We start from the raw sequence: 22,900 nt of genomic DNA on the forward strand, positions 1-22,900 counted from the left end.
CGGCTGAGATCTGACTAGCATGCGTACAAAGCTTAACTCTCACTGATAAATAAAATACAGCTAATAAAAAAACTTTTTGTGTGGCTAAAGCAGGCCATACACACACATTTTTCCCAGTATATTTAATTACTTTGATCAATTCTGACATACATCTATAGCGCAACAAGCTGCATCAATCTTCACTTGATTTGCAGAAAAAAAATGTATGAATCTAAATTATGGTTGGATGTGGCAGTAGATCAATGGACCATAGCGTTGCACTGTATCAAACAGTGCAATGCTGCGGTTCGATATATTTTCAATGTGATTTTCTGAAAGACCGCTGTATAGCATTATACCTTACTGTAACTGAGACAGGAAAAACTTTAATGTAATTTTTTAACCTTAAAAATAAAATAAGACTATAGAATTCAAGAAAAATCCCATTTTGGAGCAGGACTTCAGATACAATTGTTTATCTCATCAGTTCATTTTCACTTTAGATCTGCTGGAACTTAACCACTTTATCCACCACTGCAGTATATCTACGTCCTCTGTGACTTCATCTAAGCCATGAGTCAGTAGATATACGTCTTGTAGCAGAAGCAGTGCTGTGCAGAACTGTGCTTGCTCCTGTGCACATTTCTGCCACTATCTGATGCAGCAGCAGTAATTGGTGAAAGGGAATATGTTTCCTGAGCTAATGAGATTGATTTTTACCATTAAAAATACTTTTATTTTCTCAGTTCATAATGAAAAATACACTCTGTAGCATTATTTTAGAATCAAATATCTTCACCATAAATTGTGACAGGAACATAATCTAAGTTTTGTGATAAGCGGTAAGAATAGCCAAACAAAATTTGTGTTTTTTATCTACTGTAGCACTTGTAGACAGCTTTCTGTATCCTTCCCCTAAACCATGATGGTGAACAATCTTTGTCTTCAGGTCATTTGAGAGTGGTTTTGCAACCCCCATGATGCTACTCTTCAGAGATATTTTAAGAGGAGGGAAACTTACAATTGACTCCCTTAAATACTCTTTCTTATAATTGGATTCACCCGTGTATGTAGGTCAGGGGTCGCTGAGCTTACCAAGAAAATTTGAGATCCAATATTTAGTTCTAAAGGTTTTGGAATCAATAAAATGACAACAGTGCCCACATTTATGCACCTGCCTAATTTTATTTATCCACCCTGGCGTTCAATTTCCCCAGGATTTCCGTGCAAAAAGTGTTTCAAATAATTTCCAATAATTTTCAACCAATTTTTTTTTGCAATCAATTTTTTTATTGATATTGAATTCAATACAGGTTATTGTATTGAATTCAATAAAAAAAAATGTTTTCTGCAACATGTTGATGATGCTGTGTGACCCTGGTGTCATCTACGCCAATCAACGGGGGACATGTGATCGCCGAGGGAGAAGCAAAATCCGCCAAAGGACATGGAAGAAGACACTGGGGAAGCTATCAGAGGTACGCGACGAGGGATCAGCACGCCAATGGTGAGTATAAGACCCAGATGTGCAGCCAGGTATAGTTAGCCAGATGTGCAGCCAGGTATAGTTAGCCAGATGTGCAGCCAGATATATATTGAGCCAGGTATATAGTGAGCCAGGTGTTTAGCCAGATTTATAGGTAGCCAGATGTCGCCCCCCCTCCCAATCCCCCCCCCCTTCCTAGCATGCTGTGGGTAGCGATCTGTGCTTCCCACAGCGTGCAGAACAAGCATCCAGCCACGCTAGGGAATCCCTGGGCAGCCAGCGGGGCAGAGAATGTGCTCGTCATTAACGTTTTTTGCAGGTTTTTGCTGGACGAACTCAGCTCGTCCATACCGCCAGGGTGGCTACAATTATTGCGCACTTTCTGTAAATCTAATAAACTTCATTTCACTTCTCAAATATCACTGTGTGTGTGTCTCCTATATGATATATTTAACTGACATTTTGTTTTGTAACAACCAACGATTTATACAGGAAAATCATGACAATTAACAATGTTGCCCAAACTTTCGCATCCCACTGTATTTAATTTCTATGTCATAAGTAGGGATAAAGTTATTTCTGATTAAATAAGGACATAGCTAAATTGTCAAAACTGCTCTGGTCCATAAGTGGAAAACAAGGTCTGGATGCAAAGTGGTTAAGGATCATTTACACACACAATTATTGTCACCCGAAGGGATCAACACTCTGTCTCTTGGGTGACAGTTCGGGGACCAAGTGTTATACAAATGCCTCAAGCCCTCCAAAACCCCACCACCATTGGCTGGACCTTCTTCTGGTTTGCGTCCATGCTCTCCTCCATTTACGAGCGATGTGCATATGTAATGTACAGCTGTGTCTACACAGTTGCACAAAGTCTCTCATGGATGTGTGGTGTTGGAGTACTACGAAGGGCCAGCCATACTTCTGCATGAGCAGTACACCTGTACCTGTACACAGATGGAAACATGACAACATATCAGACAAGCGCTTGTCAGATACGTAAAAAAAAAAAAGCTTAGTCTCCTTTAAAGAAGAACTCCAGTGAAAATAATGTAATAAAAAGTGCTTAATTTTTACAATAATTATGTGTAAATGATTTAGTCAGTGTTTGCCCATTGTAAAATCTTTTAAATCCCCGATTTACATTCTGACATTTATCACATGGTGATATTTTTACAGCTGGCAGGTGATGTAGCTGCTGCTTGTGTTTTTGGCAGTTGGAAACAGCTGTAAACAGCTATTTCCCACAATGCAACAAGGTTCACTGACAGGAAACTGCCAGGACCATGGTCCTTAGAGTTTCTTGTAAGAGGTGTTTCACCACAATATCAGCCATACAGAGCCCCCTGATGATCTGTTTGTAAAAAAGAATAGATTTCTCATGTAAAAGGGGGTATCAGCTACTGATTGAGATGAAGTTCAACTCTTGGTCATGGTTTCTCTTTAAGACATATATGATGCATGAGATTTGCTGCTCTTTCGTTGTGATCTTAGGTAGTGGAGGAATATTACACATCACATTATACATTATAAAAATTTGAGTAGCTGAGCTTATATGCTCTCTAAAACCTTGAAGGACAAGTATCAAGATGATAGTGTGCTTCTGAATTAAGCCCTGAATGGTTACTACCACGCTATCCTGCAGAAACTTAAATGAACTGACAAACCAGCCAGCACCTAAAATGGCTCCTGAGGCCTGCATATGTGATTTCCTTATTTATATAACAGACGTTTATAACTGAGGCAAGCCACACCCTGATGAAGCCCTGAAGGGTAAAATACATAGGTTGGCAGAGTTAACGCAAGAAGAGTCTCACGCTGATCCCCTCAGGGTAAGCTATCGACGTGCGGTTACCACCAGTGACATGTACCTCCATGGCACAAGGAAATCCAGCTGACTTCACCTGTGTCACTTTATATCATGTGAGTCTGGTAGTAGCAGTGTTAGATTCCACAGAACTGTTTATTTGCTTGAAGACCAGTGCTATAGAAGCCATGTGCTCCTTATGCTGCAGATTGCAAGCTGTATCTAATATATCAGGTGCATGCACTCCTCTATGAAGCATATGCCGATGACGGCTATCACACTTTGGTCTGTTAAACAGATGATTTACTTGATGTGGAACTGTGGAAAAGTAGTGTGGGTGAAAAGTTGGTTATTGGTATCGTTATTAGCGAATCTTGGAATCTTATTTATAACCCTGAAACTAAATGGTCATTCTCTGTGGATGCAGCAGTTTAGATGCAATCAAACCAACTTAACTAGAGCTCCATGATAGATGGTAGTAGTGCTGTAAAATGTTGGATTATGAGTGAGTTCATGTTGATGCATGAGGCATTATGAACAAGTCCGGCCCCTTATTTGCACATTATTTTAATGTTGTGTATGCACGGATGAGCTACTACCCTTGATAATTGGTTATGCACCATACATAAAACTTTGTATTTTTGTGTTAAAGCTTGAATTTTTCCTTTCCGTGTCCTATACAGGAGGTCTTTATGTAGCTTAGTTGGGGTTTTTTGAATAAGAGCAAGGCCCCCCCCCCAAATGAGGGAAAGGACTAAGTAGGTGAGGTGACATGATAGTTCACTACCCTTAAATTAAATCACCTCAGGACTAAGAAAAAGTTTTTCTATATCTTGTGTTATAACTGAAAGATTTTTCACAACTCACTGCCTGCAGTATTTTTGTCCAATGTAGATCCAATATATAAAAAAGTGGATGAAAAAGCGCAGCAACTGAAAGAACTTGCAGAACAACTAGTCAATTAAAACATGTCAGTTGTTATCAGTTGTCAGTGTAAACCCAGCCTTAAATGGGCACTGTGGCAAAAAAATTATGTACATATAAGATGTAAATTTTGCCCAGTAGCTGTCACTTTACAGCAGGTATGATCTATTTACCAACAGGTTTTGGACTAGTTTATGTCCTCTTAGGGGATTCTTGGAATGTGTTTTACTTTAAAAGGTGCTCCTTGAAAGCTAATGGCACAGTCCAGCTGCCAGGCCTCACTTCTTCCAAAATGATCAAAAAAGCTTTATTGCAGACAGCCAAAAACCAGGAACATCAATCCATAGACATTGAAAACCACTAAAAACATAAGGAATAATGGCAGAATTCTTTACACATATAGTTAGAGATGGCCCGAACGGTTCGCCGGCAAACTGTTCCAGGCGAACTTCCGGTGGTTTGTGTTCGCCATACAAGGCAAACTTTCCCGGAAGTTCGGTTCGCCCCCATAGTGTACCATTAGGGTCAACTTTGACCCTCTACATCACAGTCAGCCAGCACATTGTAGTCAATCAGACTACACTCTCTCCTGAAGCCATTTCCCCCCCCCCCCTTATATAAGGCAGGCTCTGCCGGACATTACACTCACTCGTGTGCCTGCAATAGTGAGAGAAGGGTCAGCTGCTGGCAGACTCTCATAGGGAAAGATTAGTTAGGCTGTTATTGGCTTGTTAGCTTGCTCATGGCTGATTCTTATTGCTAAAATAGCACCCCAAAACAGCTCTTTTGAGAGCTAGTCTTGTTTTTGTGATCAATTTTTTTTTCTGTGTGTCCCACTGACACTTGTGTTGCATAGACAGCCTTGCTAATTCATACTGTGTGTGTGCCATTGCCATCCAGGCCCAGCACATTCAGTGACTACCTGTGTGTGTGACAGCCAGGTGCACATTGTAATACCCAGTACTGCATATACCTATTTGTTGTGTTCAGTGAACCCACCTCATCACTGCATAACCTACCTGTTGTGTTCAGTGAACCCACCTCATCACTGCATATACCTACCTGTTGTGTTCAGTGCACCCACCTCATCACTGCATATACCTACCTGTTGTGTTCCGTGAACACACCTCATCACTTCATATACCTACCTGTTGTGTTTAGTGAACCCACCTCATCAATGCATATACCTACCTGTTGTGTTCAGTGCACCCACCTCATCACTGCATATACCTACCTGTTGTGTTCAGTGGCTTGCTTTGCGGACATTGAGCAGAGAAACAACTTGCCGGTGAGACGCTTGATATGTGATAGCCCGACTCTCTGGAATTCGACCCTGGTCATGTTCTCTTGCCTGCTAGAACAGGAGAAAGCCGTCACCCAGTACCTGTACAATTACAGTACAAGGACACAATCTGGGGAGATGGGGATGTTGTGGCCCAACAACTGGACACTGATGCGAAATGCATGCAGGATCATGCGGCCGTTTGAGGAGATGACCAACCTGGTGAGTCGCAGTGAAGGCACCATCAGACTTGCCCTCCATAACAGATTCTCTTTAAAGGATTTAAAGCGGATTCATTTTACATATACAGCAGGGCCTCGAAAGTCTTCCTGTATTGTTATTTTTGGTCACTACCTCGGGACGTGCATGCCATGCCTGCTGCCTTCCTTGGATGTGCGGGGGTGGTAGCCGTTTCTTAGGCTCCCACTCCGGACTGGAATCGAACCCTGATTCCACAGGCCATTACCTGTGGTCACTCGCAATGGCAGACTTGCCCTCCATAAGATTCTCGTTGCAGGTACTGAACAGCAAGCAGAACAAGTATTTAAAAAAATAGATGTAAGCTTTAACAATGGTAGAGAAAGAACCATTGAAAGTTGATAAGGCAGTCAGACATTACCTGACATCACTAAGTGAGGAAGAGCAATCTCGCCATGGATTTCGACCTGCCCACTCAACCGAAAATGCTCTCACCAAAGTGGTCAACGACCTTGCCTTAGCTAAAGCTGAAGGTAAATACTCCATTCTCCTCCTCTTTGACCTTTCAGCAGCTTTTGACACAGTAGATCATCCCCTACTCCTCCAGTCCCTCCAGTCCTTGGGCATTCACGATCTCGCCCTGTCCTGGCTTTCATCCTACCTCTCCAACTGCTCCTTCACGACCGCCTTCAATGAGTCCTCGTCCACCCCCAGCCACCTCTCGGTGGGAGTCCCCCAAGGTTCGGTCCTTGGCCCCCTACTGTTCACGATCTTACTCAGAGGTACACACCTAGCCGCTCACTCCGCTCTTCCAATGAACTTCGCCGAACCGCCCCCGCATCACCCAGTCCCATGCACGCCTCCAGGACTTCTCAAGAGCTGCTCCAACACTATGGAACTCCCTACCTCCACCCATTAGAGTAGCCCCCTCCTTCAACATCTTCAAGAAAGCCCTCAAAACTGACCTTTTCACTCTGGCCTACTACCCCGCACAAGTGCTCTAAACCCACAGCTGAACTCTGGTTCCCCTACCGTTCGTGTCCTTACCTCTCCCTCTAGATTGTAAGCCTTTGGGCAGGGTCCTCCTCCTTTTGTATCCTACCTGATCATGCACCTCCATTACTGTGAACCAATGCTATGCATCTGAGTGAACCTAACTTGCCTAATCTCCATGCTCCATCCAGTGACTGACTAAGCATTACCTGGTACTCATACTGTGCTGTGTGATCTGGTTTTCTTGTATTCCTGTATTGTCATATTGCTGTATGTCACCCCTAAATATTGTCTGTAACCTAAATTAATGTTCAGCGCTGCATAATATGTTGGCGCTTTATAAATATAATGAATAAATAACCAGTCCAGCACGGCCGTCACTACCCAAACAGCTGTTTACGGTGCGTTACACAGTGAGTTTGGTGTGTCAGTGTGAAGCAGTACTCTAATTACACTCCCTGATTGATGTATACACATGCAGGATGTTTTAAAGCACTTTAGGCCTGCAATTTAGCATTCAATGTGATTTCTGCCCTTAAAACACTGCTTTGCGTCACATCCAGATTTTTCACCGGGACTTTTGGCATCTATCCCACTCCGCCATGCCCCCCTCCAGGTGTTAGACCCCTTGAAACATCCTTTCCATCACTTTTGTGGCCAGCATAGGCGTTTCTAGTTTTCAAAGTTCGCCTCCCCATTAAAGTCTATTGCGGTTCGCTAAAGTTCGCGCAAACGGAACCTTCCGCGGAAGTTCGCGAACCGAAAATCGGAGGTTCAGGCCATCTCTACATGTAGTGCAACCTTTCACACAACACACAGCCTTTCACATATCTCAGCTGTTATAAATTCAAAGTAAACTAATGGCTCCTGAACAGGCCCACTTGTTTATGTCCACAAATAATGACCACCTTCTTGATATGAGCAATTAAGCTTCTAAACTGAATACTGTGGTGGATTCCTAGCTATAACTATATTTATCATAAAGTAAAAGAGGCAATAGCTTAATCAGTTAAAAAATCAGTTGTTAGGAGTTGCCAATGTAAACTCGGCAACAACATTCCAATGGGATTTAGATAAGCCTTTTGGTGTAAGTTCAGTTTCCATTTAATTTTTCACTCAAGTTTATTGCTTGGGTATTGCCCACCTTAACAAAATCAGATGTATGCTTGAACACCTAACTTGTAATGTAGTAGAGGACAAGATAGCTGAAAGATGAATCTCTTCTCATGCTACTCTTGCCAAGTTGGCCCATGAGGCTTCTGTTGCCCTGGTTGAGTGTGATTTAACTGGGTAACTCAACCCCTTATTTTTCTTGTAGGTGTATTGTTGGGTGATCTGTATCCATGCTGCCAGCTTACTTTTACTTGCTGACTGAAAATAGGAAAGTTTACGTTACATATACACATCTGGATACACTTATCCCAGAGTAAAAGTATAATACTTTTTTACTTCCTGTCTAGCTGTCACTTACAGTAGTTATTATAATCTGATACCTCTGAACCTCTTGCTGATAGGTTTTGAATAAGTCCATCTCCTTGTGGTATTCTCAAAGTTTATTTTAATTATTTCAAAAACACTCCCTGAATAGGACCTATACAAACATGCTTGCCTACTCACTACACACTATTCTACGTGAATCTCTTTTTTTTACTTCTGGTTTACATAAAGTTTATATAATTGTTTCCTAGACATGCAGTTGCTGCATAGGAATCAGGCTAAGGTGGACACCATGTATGGATGTTTTCAACCATCCCCTGAGCTACTAACGACATTCTATTTGAGAGGGACTAGCTCATAAGTACCCTTCTAGACGATGGAAGAAGGCATCTGTGCTGATTAAGGATTAAAGAACAAAACATTTCATAAGGTACATTTTAATATTTCAACCTTGCTATGGTAAACCACTTAAAAGTATTCAATAATTTTGCGTTAAAGACTGAACAAAAAAAATGAATTTTAATCAGGTTTTTGCACTTTAACCACTTTATCCACCACTGCAGTATATCTACATCCTCTGTGACTTCATCTAAGCCACGAGTCAGTAGATATATGTCTTGTAGCAGAAGCAGTGCTGTGCAGGATTGAGCTTGCTCCTGTGCACATTTCTGCCACTATCTGATGCAGTAGTAATTGGTGAACGGGAATATAGGTTTCCTGAGCCTATGAGATTGACTTTTACCATTAAAAATACTTTTCTTTTCTCAGTTCATAGTGAAAAATACATTCTGTAGCATTATTTCAGAATCAAATATCTTCACCATAAATTACAGGAAAGTAATCTAAGTTTTATGATAAGGAGTAAGAATAGCCAAACAAAATGTGTTTTTTATCTACAGTAGCACTTTTTATTTTTAAACTGGAATTGGTAAAACTGAGAAATAATGTGTTTTTCTATTTTTCTCCTTATTTTCCCATTAAAATTCATAGAAAACAAAATTATTTGAGGGAAAAAATGGCATACAATGAAAGCCTAGTTTGTCTTGAAAAAAAACAATATATATTTCATTTCTGTGTCATAAGTAGGGATGAAGTTATTGCTGATTAAATAAGGACATAACTGTCAAAACTGCTCTGGTCCATAAGTGGGGAAAAAGGTCTAGATGCGAAGTGGTTAAGCACATTACCTGCTATTCTTACAACAGAGGAAATCCAGTATACACGGCTGGGAAGTGCTGCATCTGTATTTAGGCTTTCAACCATGACACCATACGCAATGTTGTCTGCCTGATCAAAAAGTGGAACCTTTCACAAAATAAACAAACAACATATTTTTCATTAATAAAATACTCAGTAAATCAACTTGATTATGAAGAACGGTGTAAATCATTATGTTTAGGTTATACTGTTTTATTGAAAATAAAAAGTAACTGCGCTAGCTTTTTCTGACTTCTTTAGGAGTGTATAAGACCTGACTCATTGCATCACTCAATCTCAATTACATTTCAGAAGAAAATTGTGTGAGAATCAAGTACATCTTTGCCTCCGCTAGCTTTGTTTCAAACGATGCAGCACAACGTTATCCGGTCATTAATTCCCAAAGCTCCACTATCCACCAGATGAAAATTTACTAGAAATAGATCCTATGTACAGCCTTTACAGCATCCATATCCTTGACTTCTAGTGTTAGTGTCCACATTATATGTCAGAGACAGAGGAGCTCCGTCGCTGAAATGCATTTGCGTACATGCCACCCACTCCCTCACCACAGCGCAAGAAATAGCAAAGCTCACTTTCCCCAGCAGTTTAGGCCCACTATGGAGCACAACCTTATCAGACCATCTTTGGTCAAGAAGGTGCCACCTTTGCAACTGATCACTAAAAATACAGACAAGCCTGCAACCCAGGCAAAATATGGATATTAAGGTACTACAAAATGTACAGTAAGTCCTAAAGAGTCTCTCTCCCAAAAAACTGTTTTGTTTCTGATATGCTCATGTAATATCCCGCTATCAATTATGTCCAGGAAAATTGTCTTCATGCGTAAAGTCTATTGTCATTAAAAATGTTAAAAGGTAGGTGGAATACAAAGCTGATTTTAGTAGGTTGTAAAATAGATTAACTTAATACCAATTAAAAAAAATTGAGTGACAATTGAATAATGTACAGTATGGTTAGTTTTACAATGTACTAATATGGTTAAAAACATATTCTCAAACCCAAATGTAAACATTTGAATGCCAACACCTCCTCCCTAGCCTGTTCTGCATTTTACATATCCCATGATGCCATGAGCATTTTTCTTAAAGTGACAATAGTTAAAACTGAGCACTCTGCCCCCAAATAATGTGACAACATATGAACTATTTCTGTATGGGTCACGTGCAATAATTGTGTTGTCATGCAAGCACATATGCAAAAGCTGTCTTGCCCTAGGCAGCAATATGAAGCAAAACTAGTATAAAATAAAAATTAGCAAACAGTGAAGAACTGCATGAATGGTCCTTAGCAGAGATGGATTTTCCAATCTGTATAGCGTTAATAATATCAGAATAGGACAACAGGTTAAAATGTAGTATACTTTATTGTATTTGAATCGTACTTTTGGCACATGGTCCATCTTGAGCTGCTGTTCTCGTTATATGTTTTAATTTAAAGGAACACTATTAATACCCAAGTGTTCTAAAATTACAATCTCACTAATATTATAAATGCGAAAGTTTGGATGTTTGTTACTCAATCCCACATCAATGGCTGAATGGATTTTAATGAAATTTGGCACACGCATAGTACATTACCTGGAATAACATATAGGATAATTTTATCCCCATAACCAAAAAGTGGGCGGAGACAAATGCAAATTTCACTTGGAAAATGTGAACTGCACCCATTTTTACACTCTTAATGGGTGGGTTCTCAAACTTTGCACAGTTGGTCACTGGGTGACTGGGATTGATATTCAGAAAAGTGTGTGGAGCCTACAAAAGCCAATCAAAATTCACCTACTGATTTTCAAGGGGAATATTTAATTGCTGCCATTCTTGCACTGTTAATGGCACAAGCCTCAAACTTGGTACAGTTGATCATTGGGTGACTGGGGTTCAAATTCAGAAAAGGGGGTGGAGCCACAAACAGCCAATCAGATCTGTTTCATTTCAATGCAAATTATTGATGCCAAAGACTGCAAAGCTCACAAACTTGGGCATTGAGTAGCTGATTGTTAGGGTTAGAAAAAGTTGGCGGAGCCAACACCAGCCAAATACATACTCGGGCAACACTGGGCCTTCAGCTAGTGTACAAATAATGTCTAAGTAGCTGTGTAAAATGTTCCTACTGTTCATGTTAAATATCAGAGGAAAAAGCTGTAATTCATTGGGTGTAGATTTTAGCTACGTTTGGAATGTCTCATTTGCAAAGGTATGAATCTCTGCCGTCTGACATGCTAAGAAGAGTATAATATTGAAGCAGAGTTATATGAAAACAAAAGCCTATCAGGCTTTTGCTCAGCTTTTATGAGGTAGTGAATGCTAATATGGATATTGGGAATGCTGTAGATGTGATATACTTGGACTTTGCAAAGGCCTTTGACACTGTTCCCCACCAAAGTCTGGTGCAAAAGTTGAGGATGCAAGGACTGGGGAAGGGTCTGTGTGCATTGATAGGGAACTGGCTAATGGACAGAAAACAAAGAGTTGTGATCAATGGATCGTACTCAAAATGGGAGACTGTTAGCAGTGGGGTACCACAGTGGTCTGTTCTGGGTCCAGTGCTCTTCAATTTATTTATTAATGACCTAGTAGATGCAGTAGTGAGCAATATTGCTATTTTTGCAGATGATACAAAATTGTGCAGAATCATCAACTCTCAGGAAGATAGTGTCATATTGCAACAGGATCTGGATAGGATGGCTATATGGGCACATACATGGCAGATGAAATTCAATGTTGAAAAATGTAAAGTCATGCATTTTGGACGTACTAATGGTCTAGCACCATACAAAATAAATGGGATACAGTTAGGGACGTCAAACTTGGAGAAGGACTTAGGAGTACTCATCAACAAGTTAAATAATCGTACTCAATGCCAAGCAGCTGCAGCTAAAGCTAACAAAATTTTGGGATGCATTAAAAGGGAAATAAAAACTTGAGATGCTAGCATAATATTGCCCCTGTTTAACTCTCTAGTAAGGCCACATCTGGAATATGCAATTCAGTTCTGGGAACCACATTACAAAAAAGATATTGCAGTTTTAGAGCAGGTGCAGAGACGAGCAACAAAATTGATACGTGGGATGGAAGGTCTCGCTTACCAAAAAAGGTTAGATAAACTGGGTTTATTTAGTCTAGAGAAAAGACGCCTTAGAGGGGATCTAATTAACATGTATAAATACATCAGAGGGCAATATAATAGCTTGGCAGATGAGCTTTTGTCCCTAGGCCTTCTCAAAGGACTAGAGGACATGATCTGCGAATGGAGGAAAAACGTTTTAGCCATTTATTTAGGAAAGGGTTCTTTACAGTAAGAGTGATTAAGATGTGGAATGTATTGTCACAGGAAGTCGTTATGGCAAACTCTATACCTGCATTTAAAGGGGGCTTAGATGCTTTCCTTGCGTTAAAAGACATCCATGGCTACAATTACTAGGTAATGCCTAATGATGTTGATCCAGGGATTTTATTTGATTGCCATCTGGAGTCGGGAAGGAATTTTTCCCTTTAGGGGCTAATTGGACCATGCCTTGTAAGGGTTTTTTCGCCTTCCTCTGGATCAACGGGGATATGTGAGGTAGCAGGCTGGTATTGTACTTTATACTGGTTGAACTCGATGGACGCATGTCTTTTTTCAACCAAAATAACTATGTAACTATGTAACAGGTTTCACACACACAATTACAAATGTTTACAGTGGCTTGCAAAAGTATTCGGCCCCCTTGAAGTTTTCCAGTTTTCCACATTTTGTCACATTACTGCCACAAACATGCATCAATTTTATTGGAATTCCATGTGAAAGACCAATACAAAGTGGTGTACATGTGAGAAGTGGATCGCAAAATAATCATACATTATTCCAAACATTTTTTACAAGTATATAACTGCAAAGTGGGGTGTGTGTAATTATTCGCCCCCCTGAGTCAATACTTTGTAGAACCACCTTTTGCTGAAATTATGGCTGCCAGTCTTTTAGGGTATGTCTCTAGCAGCTTTGCACATCTAGAGACTGAAATCCTTGCCCATTCTTCTTTGCAAAACAGCTCCAGCTCAGTCAGATTAGATGGACAGCGTTTGTGAACAGCAGTTTTCAGATCTTGCCACAGATTCTTGATTGGATTTAGATCTGGACTTTGACTGGGCCATTCTAACACATGGATATGTTTTGTTTTAAACTATTCCATTGTTGCCCTGGCTTTATGTTTAGGGTCATTGTCCTGCTGGAAGGTGAACATCCGCCCCAGTCTCAAGTCTTTTGCAGTCTCCAAGAGGTTTTCTTCCAAGTTTGCCCTGTATTTGGCTCCATCCATCTTCCCATCAACTCTGATCAGCTTCCCTGTCCCTGCTGAAGAGATGCACCCCCCGAGCGTGATGCTGCCACCACCATATTTGACAGTGGTGATGGTGTGTTCAGAGTGATGTGCAGTGTTAGTTTTCCGCCACACATAGTGTTTTGCATTTTGGCCAAAAAGTTCCATTTTGGTCTCATCTGACCAGAGCACCTTCTTCCACATGGTTGCTGTGTCCCCCACATGGCTTGTGGCAAACTGCAAACGGGACTTCTTATGCTTTCTGTTAACAATGCCTTTCTTCTTGCCACTCTTCCATAAAGGCCAACTTTGTACAGTGCATGACTAATAGTTGTCCTATGGACAGAGTCTCCCACCTGAGCTGTAGATCTCTGCAGCTCGTCCAGAGTCACCATGGGCCTCTTGACTGCATTTCTGATCAGCGCTCTCCTTGTTCGGCCTGTGAGTTTAGGTGCATGGCCTTGTCTTGGTAGGTGTACAGTTGTGCCATACTCCTTCCATTTCTGAATGATCGCTTGAACAGTGCTCCGTGGGATGTTCAAGGCTTTGGAAATATTTTTGTAGCCTAAGCCTGTTTTAAATTTCTCAATAACTTGATCCCTGACCTGTCTGGTGTGTTCTTTGGACTTCACGGTGTTGTTGCTCCCAATATTCTCTTAGACAACCTCTGAGGCCCTCACAGAGCAGCTGTATTTGTACTGACATTAGATTACACACAGGTGCACTCTATTTAGTCATTAGCACTCATCAGGCAACGTCTATAGGCAACTGACTGCACTCAGATCAAAGGGGGCCGAATAATTATGCACACACCACTTTGCAGTTATTTATTTGTAAAAAAATGTTTGAAATCATGTATGATTTTCGTTCCACTTCTCATGTGTACACCACTTTGTGTTGGTCTTTCATGTGGAATTCCAATAAATTTGATTCATGTTTGTGGCAGTAATGACAAAATGTGGAAAACTTCAAGGGGGCCGAATACTTTTGCAACCCACTGTATGTTGCACATAAGATACATTTCCTCTGTTCTCTGCGAGAGAAAGTTCTGTTTGTCTCTGACTGAGCTCTCTGCACACACAGAGTTAACAGATGCACTGTGAGGAAATTCCCCCCTCCCCTCATGGCTCACTCTGGTGTTAGATTAGAGAAGACTGCCTGCAGAAAAGTGTGAAAGGAATTAGATAACAGTAAACAAAGAGGTAAGGATTCAAATGTATACACCAGTACTTAGCAGAATTTCCAAAACATTTCCTATTTCAATTGAAAAAACATGTTAATCGATAGTGTGCTTTTAATTATCAATAAAAATGAATAAGATGCACTAAAAAAAATCCTTTTATCAAAACCCCTTTGCTTTTGCTCCTGCCCACTTCCGCTCTCCCCTTTTACTGTTCTACCTTTCCCATCTCTTATGATCCCTCCCTTTTTTCACCTCTCATGCACCTTGAATCATGCTATCCAGTATCACCATAGCAGCCTAAGAGGATGGAAGCTATGTGAATTACTTAGGATTCACCTAACATTAGGGGAGGGGAATTGTTAAAATACTGAAATGTGAACTCCATAGGTTATACCAATTAGGTAAGAGATTACCTACTCCCCTCAAAAAGGACTTGGATGGATGATTTTTACCCTCATTACAATTCTGAATGTCTCTCATATGCATGTCATCTCTTGTTTCATCCACTCTGATTTTTCAGTGATTTTTTTAATCACACTTTTTAAGTGTCTACCTGTTTGTTGAGGTTTCACATACCTTACCTCTGCTTTGTAAGTAGATATGGCTATTATGTCTCTATGACATGTAAGTAGGCACAAGTACAGCTCATACAGTTGATATGAAAACAGTGTGACGTGGATGTGATATTGGAGGTTGATGTGGAGGGGAAAACTGTGTGACCCAAGCCAGCACACTGGCCCATGCACAGGGTAGAGCCCGCTAAAACTCTGTGATTTACTCATCATTTTATTGTAATTGTGCACTCTTATTCATATTACATTGTCTATACAGTTTTACCCTATGATTACCTGTTTTTTCTTATAATGATACATGAGAACTATGCAAGAGGAAGTGGTCTGAGTTTTGAGAGTAGAGGTCGGCATAGATGACACCAGTGCGCTGTGGGTCCATCTAGCAGAGGGTCAGATATATAGGGTGAGTACCCACTTCAGAGGGTGAGCTGGTGGTGTCTTCCTTCAAAATAGTCTGAAGGTTGCCTTCTCCGATGTGGACCTTGAATCTGCTGTGGTGGAAAAATACTGTATGTAAGATCAGCGGGGCACTCATGGCAGCAGTACGCCGAGACCAGGGCTGAGGCGCAAGCTTCCGGGTCTCGGCAGGCCGCTGACTTCTCTGGTGCACAGCCTGGCGTTCAGCTCCCATTGGGTAGGCGGCGGACGCGCTACACCTCTGTAAACCGCAACCATGTGTGTGTGTGTGTGTGTTGCGTGTCAGCTGATCAGATGACATGCTGAGCTTCTATTGGTTGTTTTCAATTCTGTTTGTTTCTGATTGGTTAGTCCTTGTATTTAAGCATGGTGAGCGCCCCCAGACATCGCCCGTGATAGCATTAGCTTTGGCTTGTTGCTGGGTATGCGCTCACAAACCATTTGACTCCTGTTGCCAATTCTGCCTTGTATTTTGACCACGCTTTACTCTAGATTGATTCCCTGGTGCAGACTCTGCTTGTATCCTGACTAGGCCTGAACGATTTATCGTTTTGATATCGAAATTGCGATCACGGACATGACGATTCCGTGATCGCCCAGTGGCGATTTTTGCCGATATTCTGCGGACCTGTGCCCTTCCACTGTGCGCAGCTCTGTGTGTGTAAAATAGCAGCAGCTCTCACTCCCCGCGGCAGCTTATCTTTCTCTCTGCCTAGTTCCCCCTCCTCCCCTCTTACGTCATCAGCCCTGCTGCGAGAGCGGCTCAGGCTCTCGCTCTCGCTAATGTGAACAAACACTTTCCTCCACAGATTGTTTCATTCTGCAGACCACGGGGAGGGGAGAGACAACGGCTATTTAGCTAATGTCTGGCTGACTTTTCCTCCCCCCTTATTCAACAGTTCCCATGCAAGCACGGAGCAGAGAAGGAATTCCCTCCCCCTTCATCACCGAAGTACAGGAGAAGAGAGCATGTGGATGGAGCTGCACAGCATGGGGGAGTTTGAGTAAGCAAGACTGAGTGCATGACTGTGTGTGTTTCAGTATGTGTGTATCAGTGAGTGCTGGAGAAGTTTGATTGTGTGTGTGCGCATATTAGTGTGTGCTGCATGATGTGTGTATCAGATATGCTGCAGGATCATCTGTGTGTATCAGTGAGTGCTGCAAGATGGAGAAGTGTGTGGTGTGTGTAGTGTTGAGTGCGAGATGGATGTGTATCAGCGCAACCCCCCACGGCTTACCTTTACTCTACCTATCCCACACCTGACATTAACCGCCCCCACCGCCTCTGTGACATGGCTTTTATCCCAAGCACACACCCCAAGCATAGTAATATGTACTGCATGGGGAATCAAGGGACAGTGGCATGATAACTCCCCACCTCCTCGACTTGGTCTATTTTTTTTACTTTTGACCTACTGTCTATTTGTTTGGGCTTAGGATTTATCACAGCTCTGCTCCGCCTCCTTTGCGCAGACGAATAGGCACATGCTTAACCACGATTTTGAAGAAATCGTGAATCGAATCGAAATCGCAATTTCTGACAGAAATCGTGCGATTCAATCTTTTCTCAAAATCGTTCAGGCCTAATCCTGACCACGCTCTATTAGATTAACCGGTTTCGACTCTGCCTGTATCCTAACCACACTCTTTTGGATTACCTGTTACCGACTCTGCTATTGTACCTGGACTTCGCCTGTTTGCCGCCTAGCTTAACCTCTGCCTGGATAATGACTTGTAAGAACCCTGCCTGGACTGACATCTGGCTAGTACTGACCACGCTATCTCTTAAAGGAATACTATCGATGTATGCATTTATTTCTAAATGCTGTATGTTGTAGCACACATTAGGACAAGTACTAGGAGCAATTTGATTCCTCACACAGCTGTTCCTCTCAGCTGTAAAATCCTCAGTCAGTTTTGGATACAAAATGTATCTAAATACTGACGGCTCCCAGAGGGCTAGACCATGTCTCTGCACAGGGGAGTTGCTATCAACTCCTCAGTTTATAGTTTAATTATCACCTTGCTGAAAGAATCTTGTTGATATGGTGGTAAGGGGTTAAAGATTCTAGCAATGTGTGTTTATTATCTTTGCTTCTCTTGACTGATAAAGATACTAATAATGCTAATTGTAAACAGTGGTCTGCCCCTCTCAGCAGCTTGTAAAGTGGATGCAGCCTGGAGTAAATCATCACAAGCAGGCAGCCAGGCAACCAGTCTGAGTGTAAACACAGACAAGTGTTATAGCTAGTTATATTCCAGCAATATTACAGCTCATTTAGTTATCTGTTACCACCTCAGATCAGCCTGTTTCTTCTTATATCTCCTGCATGCTGTGAGTGACACAGTTAAATATATATATGATAGCTGTGTGAGAAATGAATTTTTAAGCAGAAATAGAGGGAGAGAGACCTGGGTGAATAAATAAAGTGCCCCTAGCATTAGTGGTAATGTGTACACTAATATAGAGTATTAAAAAAAAAAAGTCATTTCAATCGATAGTATTCCTTTAAGTGCCTGAACTGCATAACCGTTCCTCCCACTGGCAGTCATCTGACTCATCTGAATTGTCTCATCCTCCAGGCCTCAGGTGACTATTATACTTGTGATACTTTGTCTTGTAGGATTGTTATTCGTTCTGTTTGGTGGATACTATCTGTCAGTCTGTATGCTACATCTACCTGCAGGATTATTGTAGTTCTGTGCTAGGTAGGAGTTTGTGCAGATGTTACAGGCTGGGCTATAGGTCAGTCACATGGGCATACAGCCTGACCTATAGTCACTTACCAGACAAGCCTGACAGTATCACGGGCCAATGATCCCCAATCAAAAGAAGACTGACGGGGGGTCTCCACAAATGGAGATGTTACAACAAAAAATATTGTTCCTCACAAGGGCTGTGAATCAGCTCACGGAACAAGTGTCTGCTCATCGGGTTCAACTGATTCGTTTGACCAATGCCTCCTCTCATGTTCAGCTTCCTGTCTCTTCTAATGAACATTCTGTAGCTCCTCCAACTCCTATGGATCCCGAAATGCCTTTTTCGGAGAAATTTTCTGGCGCCAGATCTCAATTCAGTAATTTCATGAATAACTGTCGTATTTTAAAGTCCGTTCTCAATCCTCTGGTTTAGAATCTCAAAAAGTGTTCTTTGTCATATCCCTGTTGCAAGGGGATCCACAGTCTTGGGCCTATGGCCTACCTCCTGAGCATGAAGCCTTGACCTCAGTTGATAATGTGTTTAAAGCTATGGCTATACTGTACTCTGATCCTGATGTTACTTCTACTGCAGTACAAAAATTAAGGAATCTGTGACAAGGTCATTGCACTGTTGAAGAATATGCAACGGAATTCAGACGGTGGGCAGTCTCAACCAAAGGGAATGATTCAGCACTATTAGATCATTTCCTGTTTGGACTCTCTCTGATATTGTCAATTATATTCTTGTCAGTCGTCCAGTACCTGTATCTCTAGAGTAAGCTATAAATTTGGCAATCCGTGTTGACAGGCGAGTCAGAAATCTCTGTCAGGGAAGGTCTCACATACCTTTTCATGCAACTGTTCCTTCAAATAGCAATACATCAACAGTCACTTAGGAACCTATGCAGCTGGGGTTTTTAAAACTCTCCTTTACAGAGAAAGATCAGAGAAAAATTAAAAGGTTATGCTTCTACTGTGGGGAATCTGGACACATTGTTCAATCATGTCCCAAAAAGACAAAAGTCGGGAATTCCCAACGCTTAACTGGGGTGGAGAGAACCCAGTTAAGTAATGAGAGTTTCTTTCCAGAGAATAATCTCATCATGTTACCCGTCTCCATTCTTAAAGGAGAAATTGTGTACAATTGCCTGGCCTTAATCGATTGTGGGGCGGTGGGCAATTTCATGGACATTTCCCTAGCAGAGACATTATCCATTCAGACAACTGCAGTGTCTGAATCGATACGTATCACTGCGGTTGATGATACAGTGTTACAGAAGGATCAAAGATTAAGATTAACTACTGAAGTCACTTTGCCGGTAGGAGTTCTACATTTTGAAGTCATGAAGTTTTATTGTTTGAATTTACCTTCTTATCCAATTATTCTTGAGTAACCATGGTTGAAGAAACATAACCCAGTGTTTGATTGGCAGTCTGGTCAGTTGATTAGCTAGTCTGTTCAGTGTAATGAGGCGTGTTTACAAAAAATTGTGCTAAGTTGTACCAAACTCATTGAACAAAAGTTACCTCCTATTTATCAGGAGTTCGCAGATGTGTTTTCTCCTAAAGCAGCTGATGTATTAACACCTCATAGACCATATGATTGTGCTATCAATCTTTTCTCTGGTAGTATGCCTCCACGTGGCCAGCTGTATAATCTGACCAGACCAGAGGAGCAGGCCATGAGGGAGTATATCAAGTAAAATCTACAGAAGGGGTTCATCAGAACCTCTTCTTCAGCAGCTGGTACAGGTATTGAGACCTTGTATTGATTACAGAGGGTTGAATAAGGTCAATGTTAAAAATCGGTATCCATTACCTTTGATCGATGACTTGTTCTCAAAGGTTTTGGGGGCTAAGATTTTCTCCAAACTAGATCTTAGAAGCACATATAACCTTATTCGCATTAGAGAAAATTAGGGATGGAAAATTGCCTTTAATACTAAAGATGGTCATTACAAATATCTGGTTATGCCTTTTCGGCTGTGTATTCCTGCAGTATTTCAAAATTCTGTTAATGATATATTTCGTGAGTTCCTTGGCAAATTTATGGTTGTATACCTTGATGACATCTTGATCGTTTCTTCTTCCTTGTCTGAACATCGTGACCATGTGATAAAAGTGTTAATCAAGTTAAGAGAAATTTGATTATATGCCAAGTTGGGGAAATGTATATTTGAGGTAAAACAAGTCACATTTCTGGGTTACGTTATCTCTGATACAGGGTTGACCAAATATCAGGAGAAAGTCAAAGCTGTGTTAGAATGGCCTCAGCCTAACAGTCTTAGAGCCTTGCAACGATTTTTGGGGTTTGCCAACTTTTACAGAAAATTCATTAAAGAGAACCCGAGGTGGGTTTGAAGAATATTATCTGCATACAGAGACTGGATCTGCCTATACAGCCCAGCCTCTGTTGCTATCCCAAACCCCCCTAAGGTCCCCCTGCACTCTGCAATCCCTCATAAATCACAGCCACGCTGCTGACAAACAGCTTGTCAGAGCTGGCTGTGTTTATCTCTATAGTGTCAGTCTGCTGCTCTCCCCGCCTCCTGCAGAATTCCGGTCCCCGCCTGCATCCCTTCCCTCCCTGCTGATTGGAGCGAAGGGACGGGGGCAGGGACCGGAGCTATGCAGGAGGCGGGGGAGCAGCTGAGACTGACACTACAGATGTAAACACAGCCTCACAGCATTGCTGTGATTTATGAGGGATTGCAGAGTGCAGGGGGACCTTAGTGGGGTTTTGGATAGCAACAGAGGCTGGGCTGTATAGGCAGATCCAGTCTCTGTATGCAGATAACATTCTTTAAACACACCTCGGGTTCTCTTTAAAAATGTGTCTGGCAAAGTCACTCTTACGGATCTCACTAAAAAAGGGGCGGATCCATCCAATTGGAGCTCTAAGGCTGTTATGGCTTTTGAAAAGTTAAAACGGGCCTTCTGTTCTGCTCCTGTTTTGGTTCAATCAGATATTAAAAAGTCTTTCATTGTCGAGGTAGATGCATCGGAGGTGGGAGTTGGGGCAGTCCTGTCCCAGTTTTCTGGCAGCCCTGAGCAACTACACCTCTGTGCATTTTTCTCTCAGAAAATCTCTTCCGCAGAAAGAAATTATGATATTGGGAATAGAGAACTATTAGCTATTAAATTAGCTTTAGAAGAATGGAGACATTGGTTGGAAGGTGCGTAAAATCGTGTGACAATTTATACCGATCATAAGAACCTTGAATACATTGAAAATGCTAAAGGACTGAATTCTCGATGTTTTCTGAAAGAAAATGCCAATATGGATCCTGTATCCATAATTCCTAAGAAATGCATTATTTTTGCTTGTAAATTGTCTCCTGACCTCTCCAACCAATTGCTCAAGATTCAAGACCAGGCACCTCGGAATAAACCTCCTGGGAAATTGTTTATTCCTTGTTATCTGTGAGTAGTCTTTAAAGGGATACTGTAGGGGGGTCAGGGGAAAATGAGTTGAAGTTACCCGGGGCTTCTAATGGTCCCCCCACAGGCATCCTGTGCCCGCGCAGCCACTAGCCAATGCTCCGGCCCCGCCTTCAGTTCACTTCTGGAATTTCAGACTTTAAAGTCTGAAAACCACTGTGCCTGCGTTGCCGTGTCCTCACTCCCGCTGATGGCACCAGGAGCGTACTGCGGAGGCCCAATGTGGTCTGTGCCTGCGTAGTATGCTCCTGGTGACATCTGGGGAAGCGAGGACACGGCAATGCAGGCGCAGTGGTTTTCAGACTTTAAAGTTTGACATTCCAGAAGTGAACGGGAGGCGGGGCCGGAGCATCTGTGAGTGGCTGCGCGGGTACAGGATGTCTGCAGGGGGACCATTAGAAGCCCTGGGTAACTTCAATTCATTTTCCCCGACCCCCCTACAGTATCCCTTTAAAGAATTTCATGCAGTAAATCTGCAGGTCATCCTGGGGTTAAAAAGACTATTGAGCTTCTCAGGAGGGATATTTGGTGGCCTTCACTCAGTAAAGATGTTGATGTTTTTGTGAAAGGACCTTTTTTCGGGATCCCTTTTTTAACATTTTTTATGGATGTCCTCACTGCAGTGAGTCTGAGTGAGTGGTGTGCCTGCGAATGCATGTGATTTAAAGGGACAGGTGCTATTCTAGTTTAAGGTCTTTAAAGCGGAATATAACCCTGCATTTCAACTTTGCTCTAAAACATTATTTACAGTATATTCTATGCAACCAGCATTTTTTTTTTTACTAGACCAGCATTGGAAGGGTTACACAGGGCTTTAAAGTTCCTGGAGATTTCTGCAGACGCATCCGAAGCTGAAATAGATACATTTTGTTTACATAAATGTATCTAAGTGTTGAATGTGACTCACTCTCTCTCACTGAGAAGGAGCTTGGAGGACAGCCAAAAAGTGTGTAACATTTA

General features: G+C 41.8%; 1 protein-coding gene across 2 annotated transcripts in view; it reads right to left on the reverse strand.

Moving 5' to 3' along the window:
* Nucleotides 1–22,900, reverse strand: part of L3MBTL2 (L3MBTL histone methyl-lysine binding protein 2) — a 336,131-nt gene that overhangs the window by 170,281 nt on the left and 142,950 nt on the right. For both annotated transcript variants that reach the window (XR_011022081.1, XM_068240208.1), the window contains exon 6: nucleotides 9,297–9,414. Coding sequence is in view for 1 of the 2 variants with exons in the window: in XM_068240208.1 (XP_068096309.1) it covers nucleotides 9,297–9,414 (118 nt within the window). In the remaining variant the exon portion in view is untranslated. The remainder of the gene's footprint in view (nucleotides 1–9,296; nucleotides 9,415–22,900) is intronic.

This window comes from Hyperolius riggenbachi, chromosome 6 (genome assembly GCF_040937935.1).
Source record: "Hyperolius riggenbachi isolate aHypRig1 chromosome 6, aHypRig1.pri, whole genome shotgun sequence".
NCBI lineage: Eukaryota > Metazoa > Chordata > Amphibia > Anura > Hyperoliidae > Hyperolius > Hyperolius riggenbachi.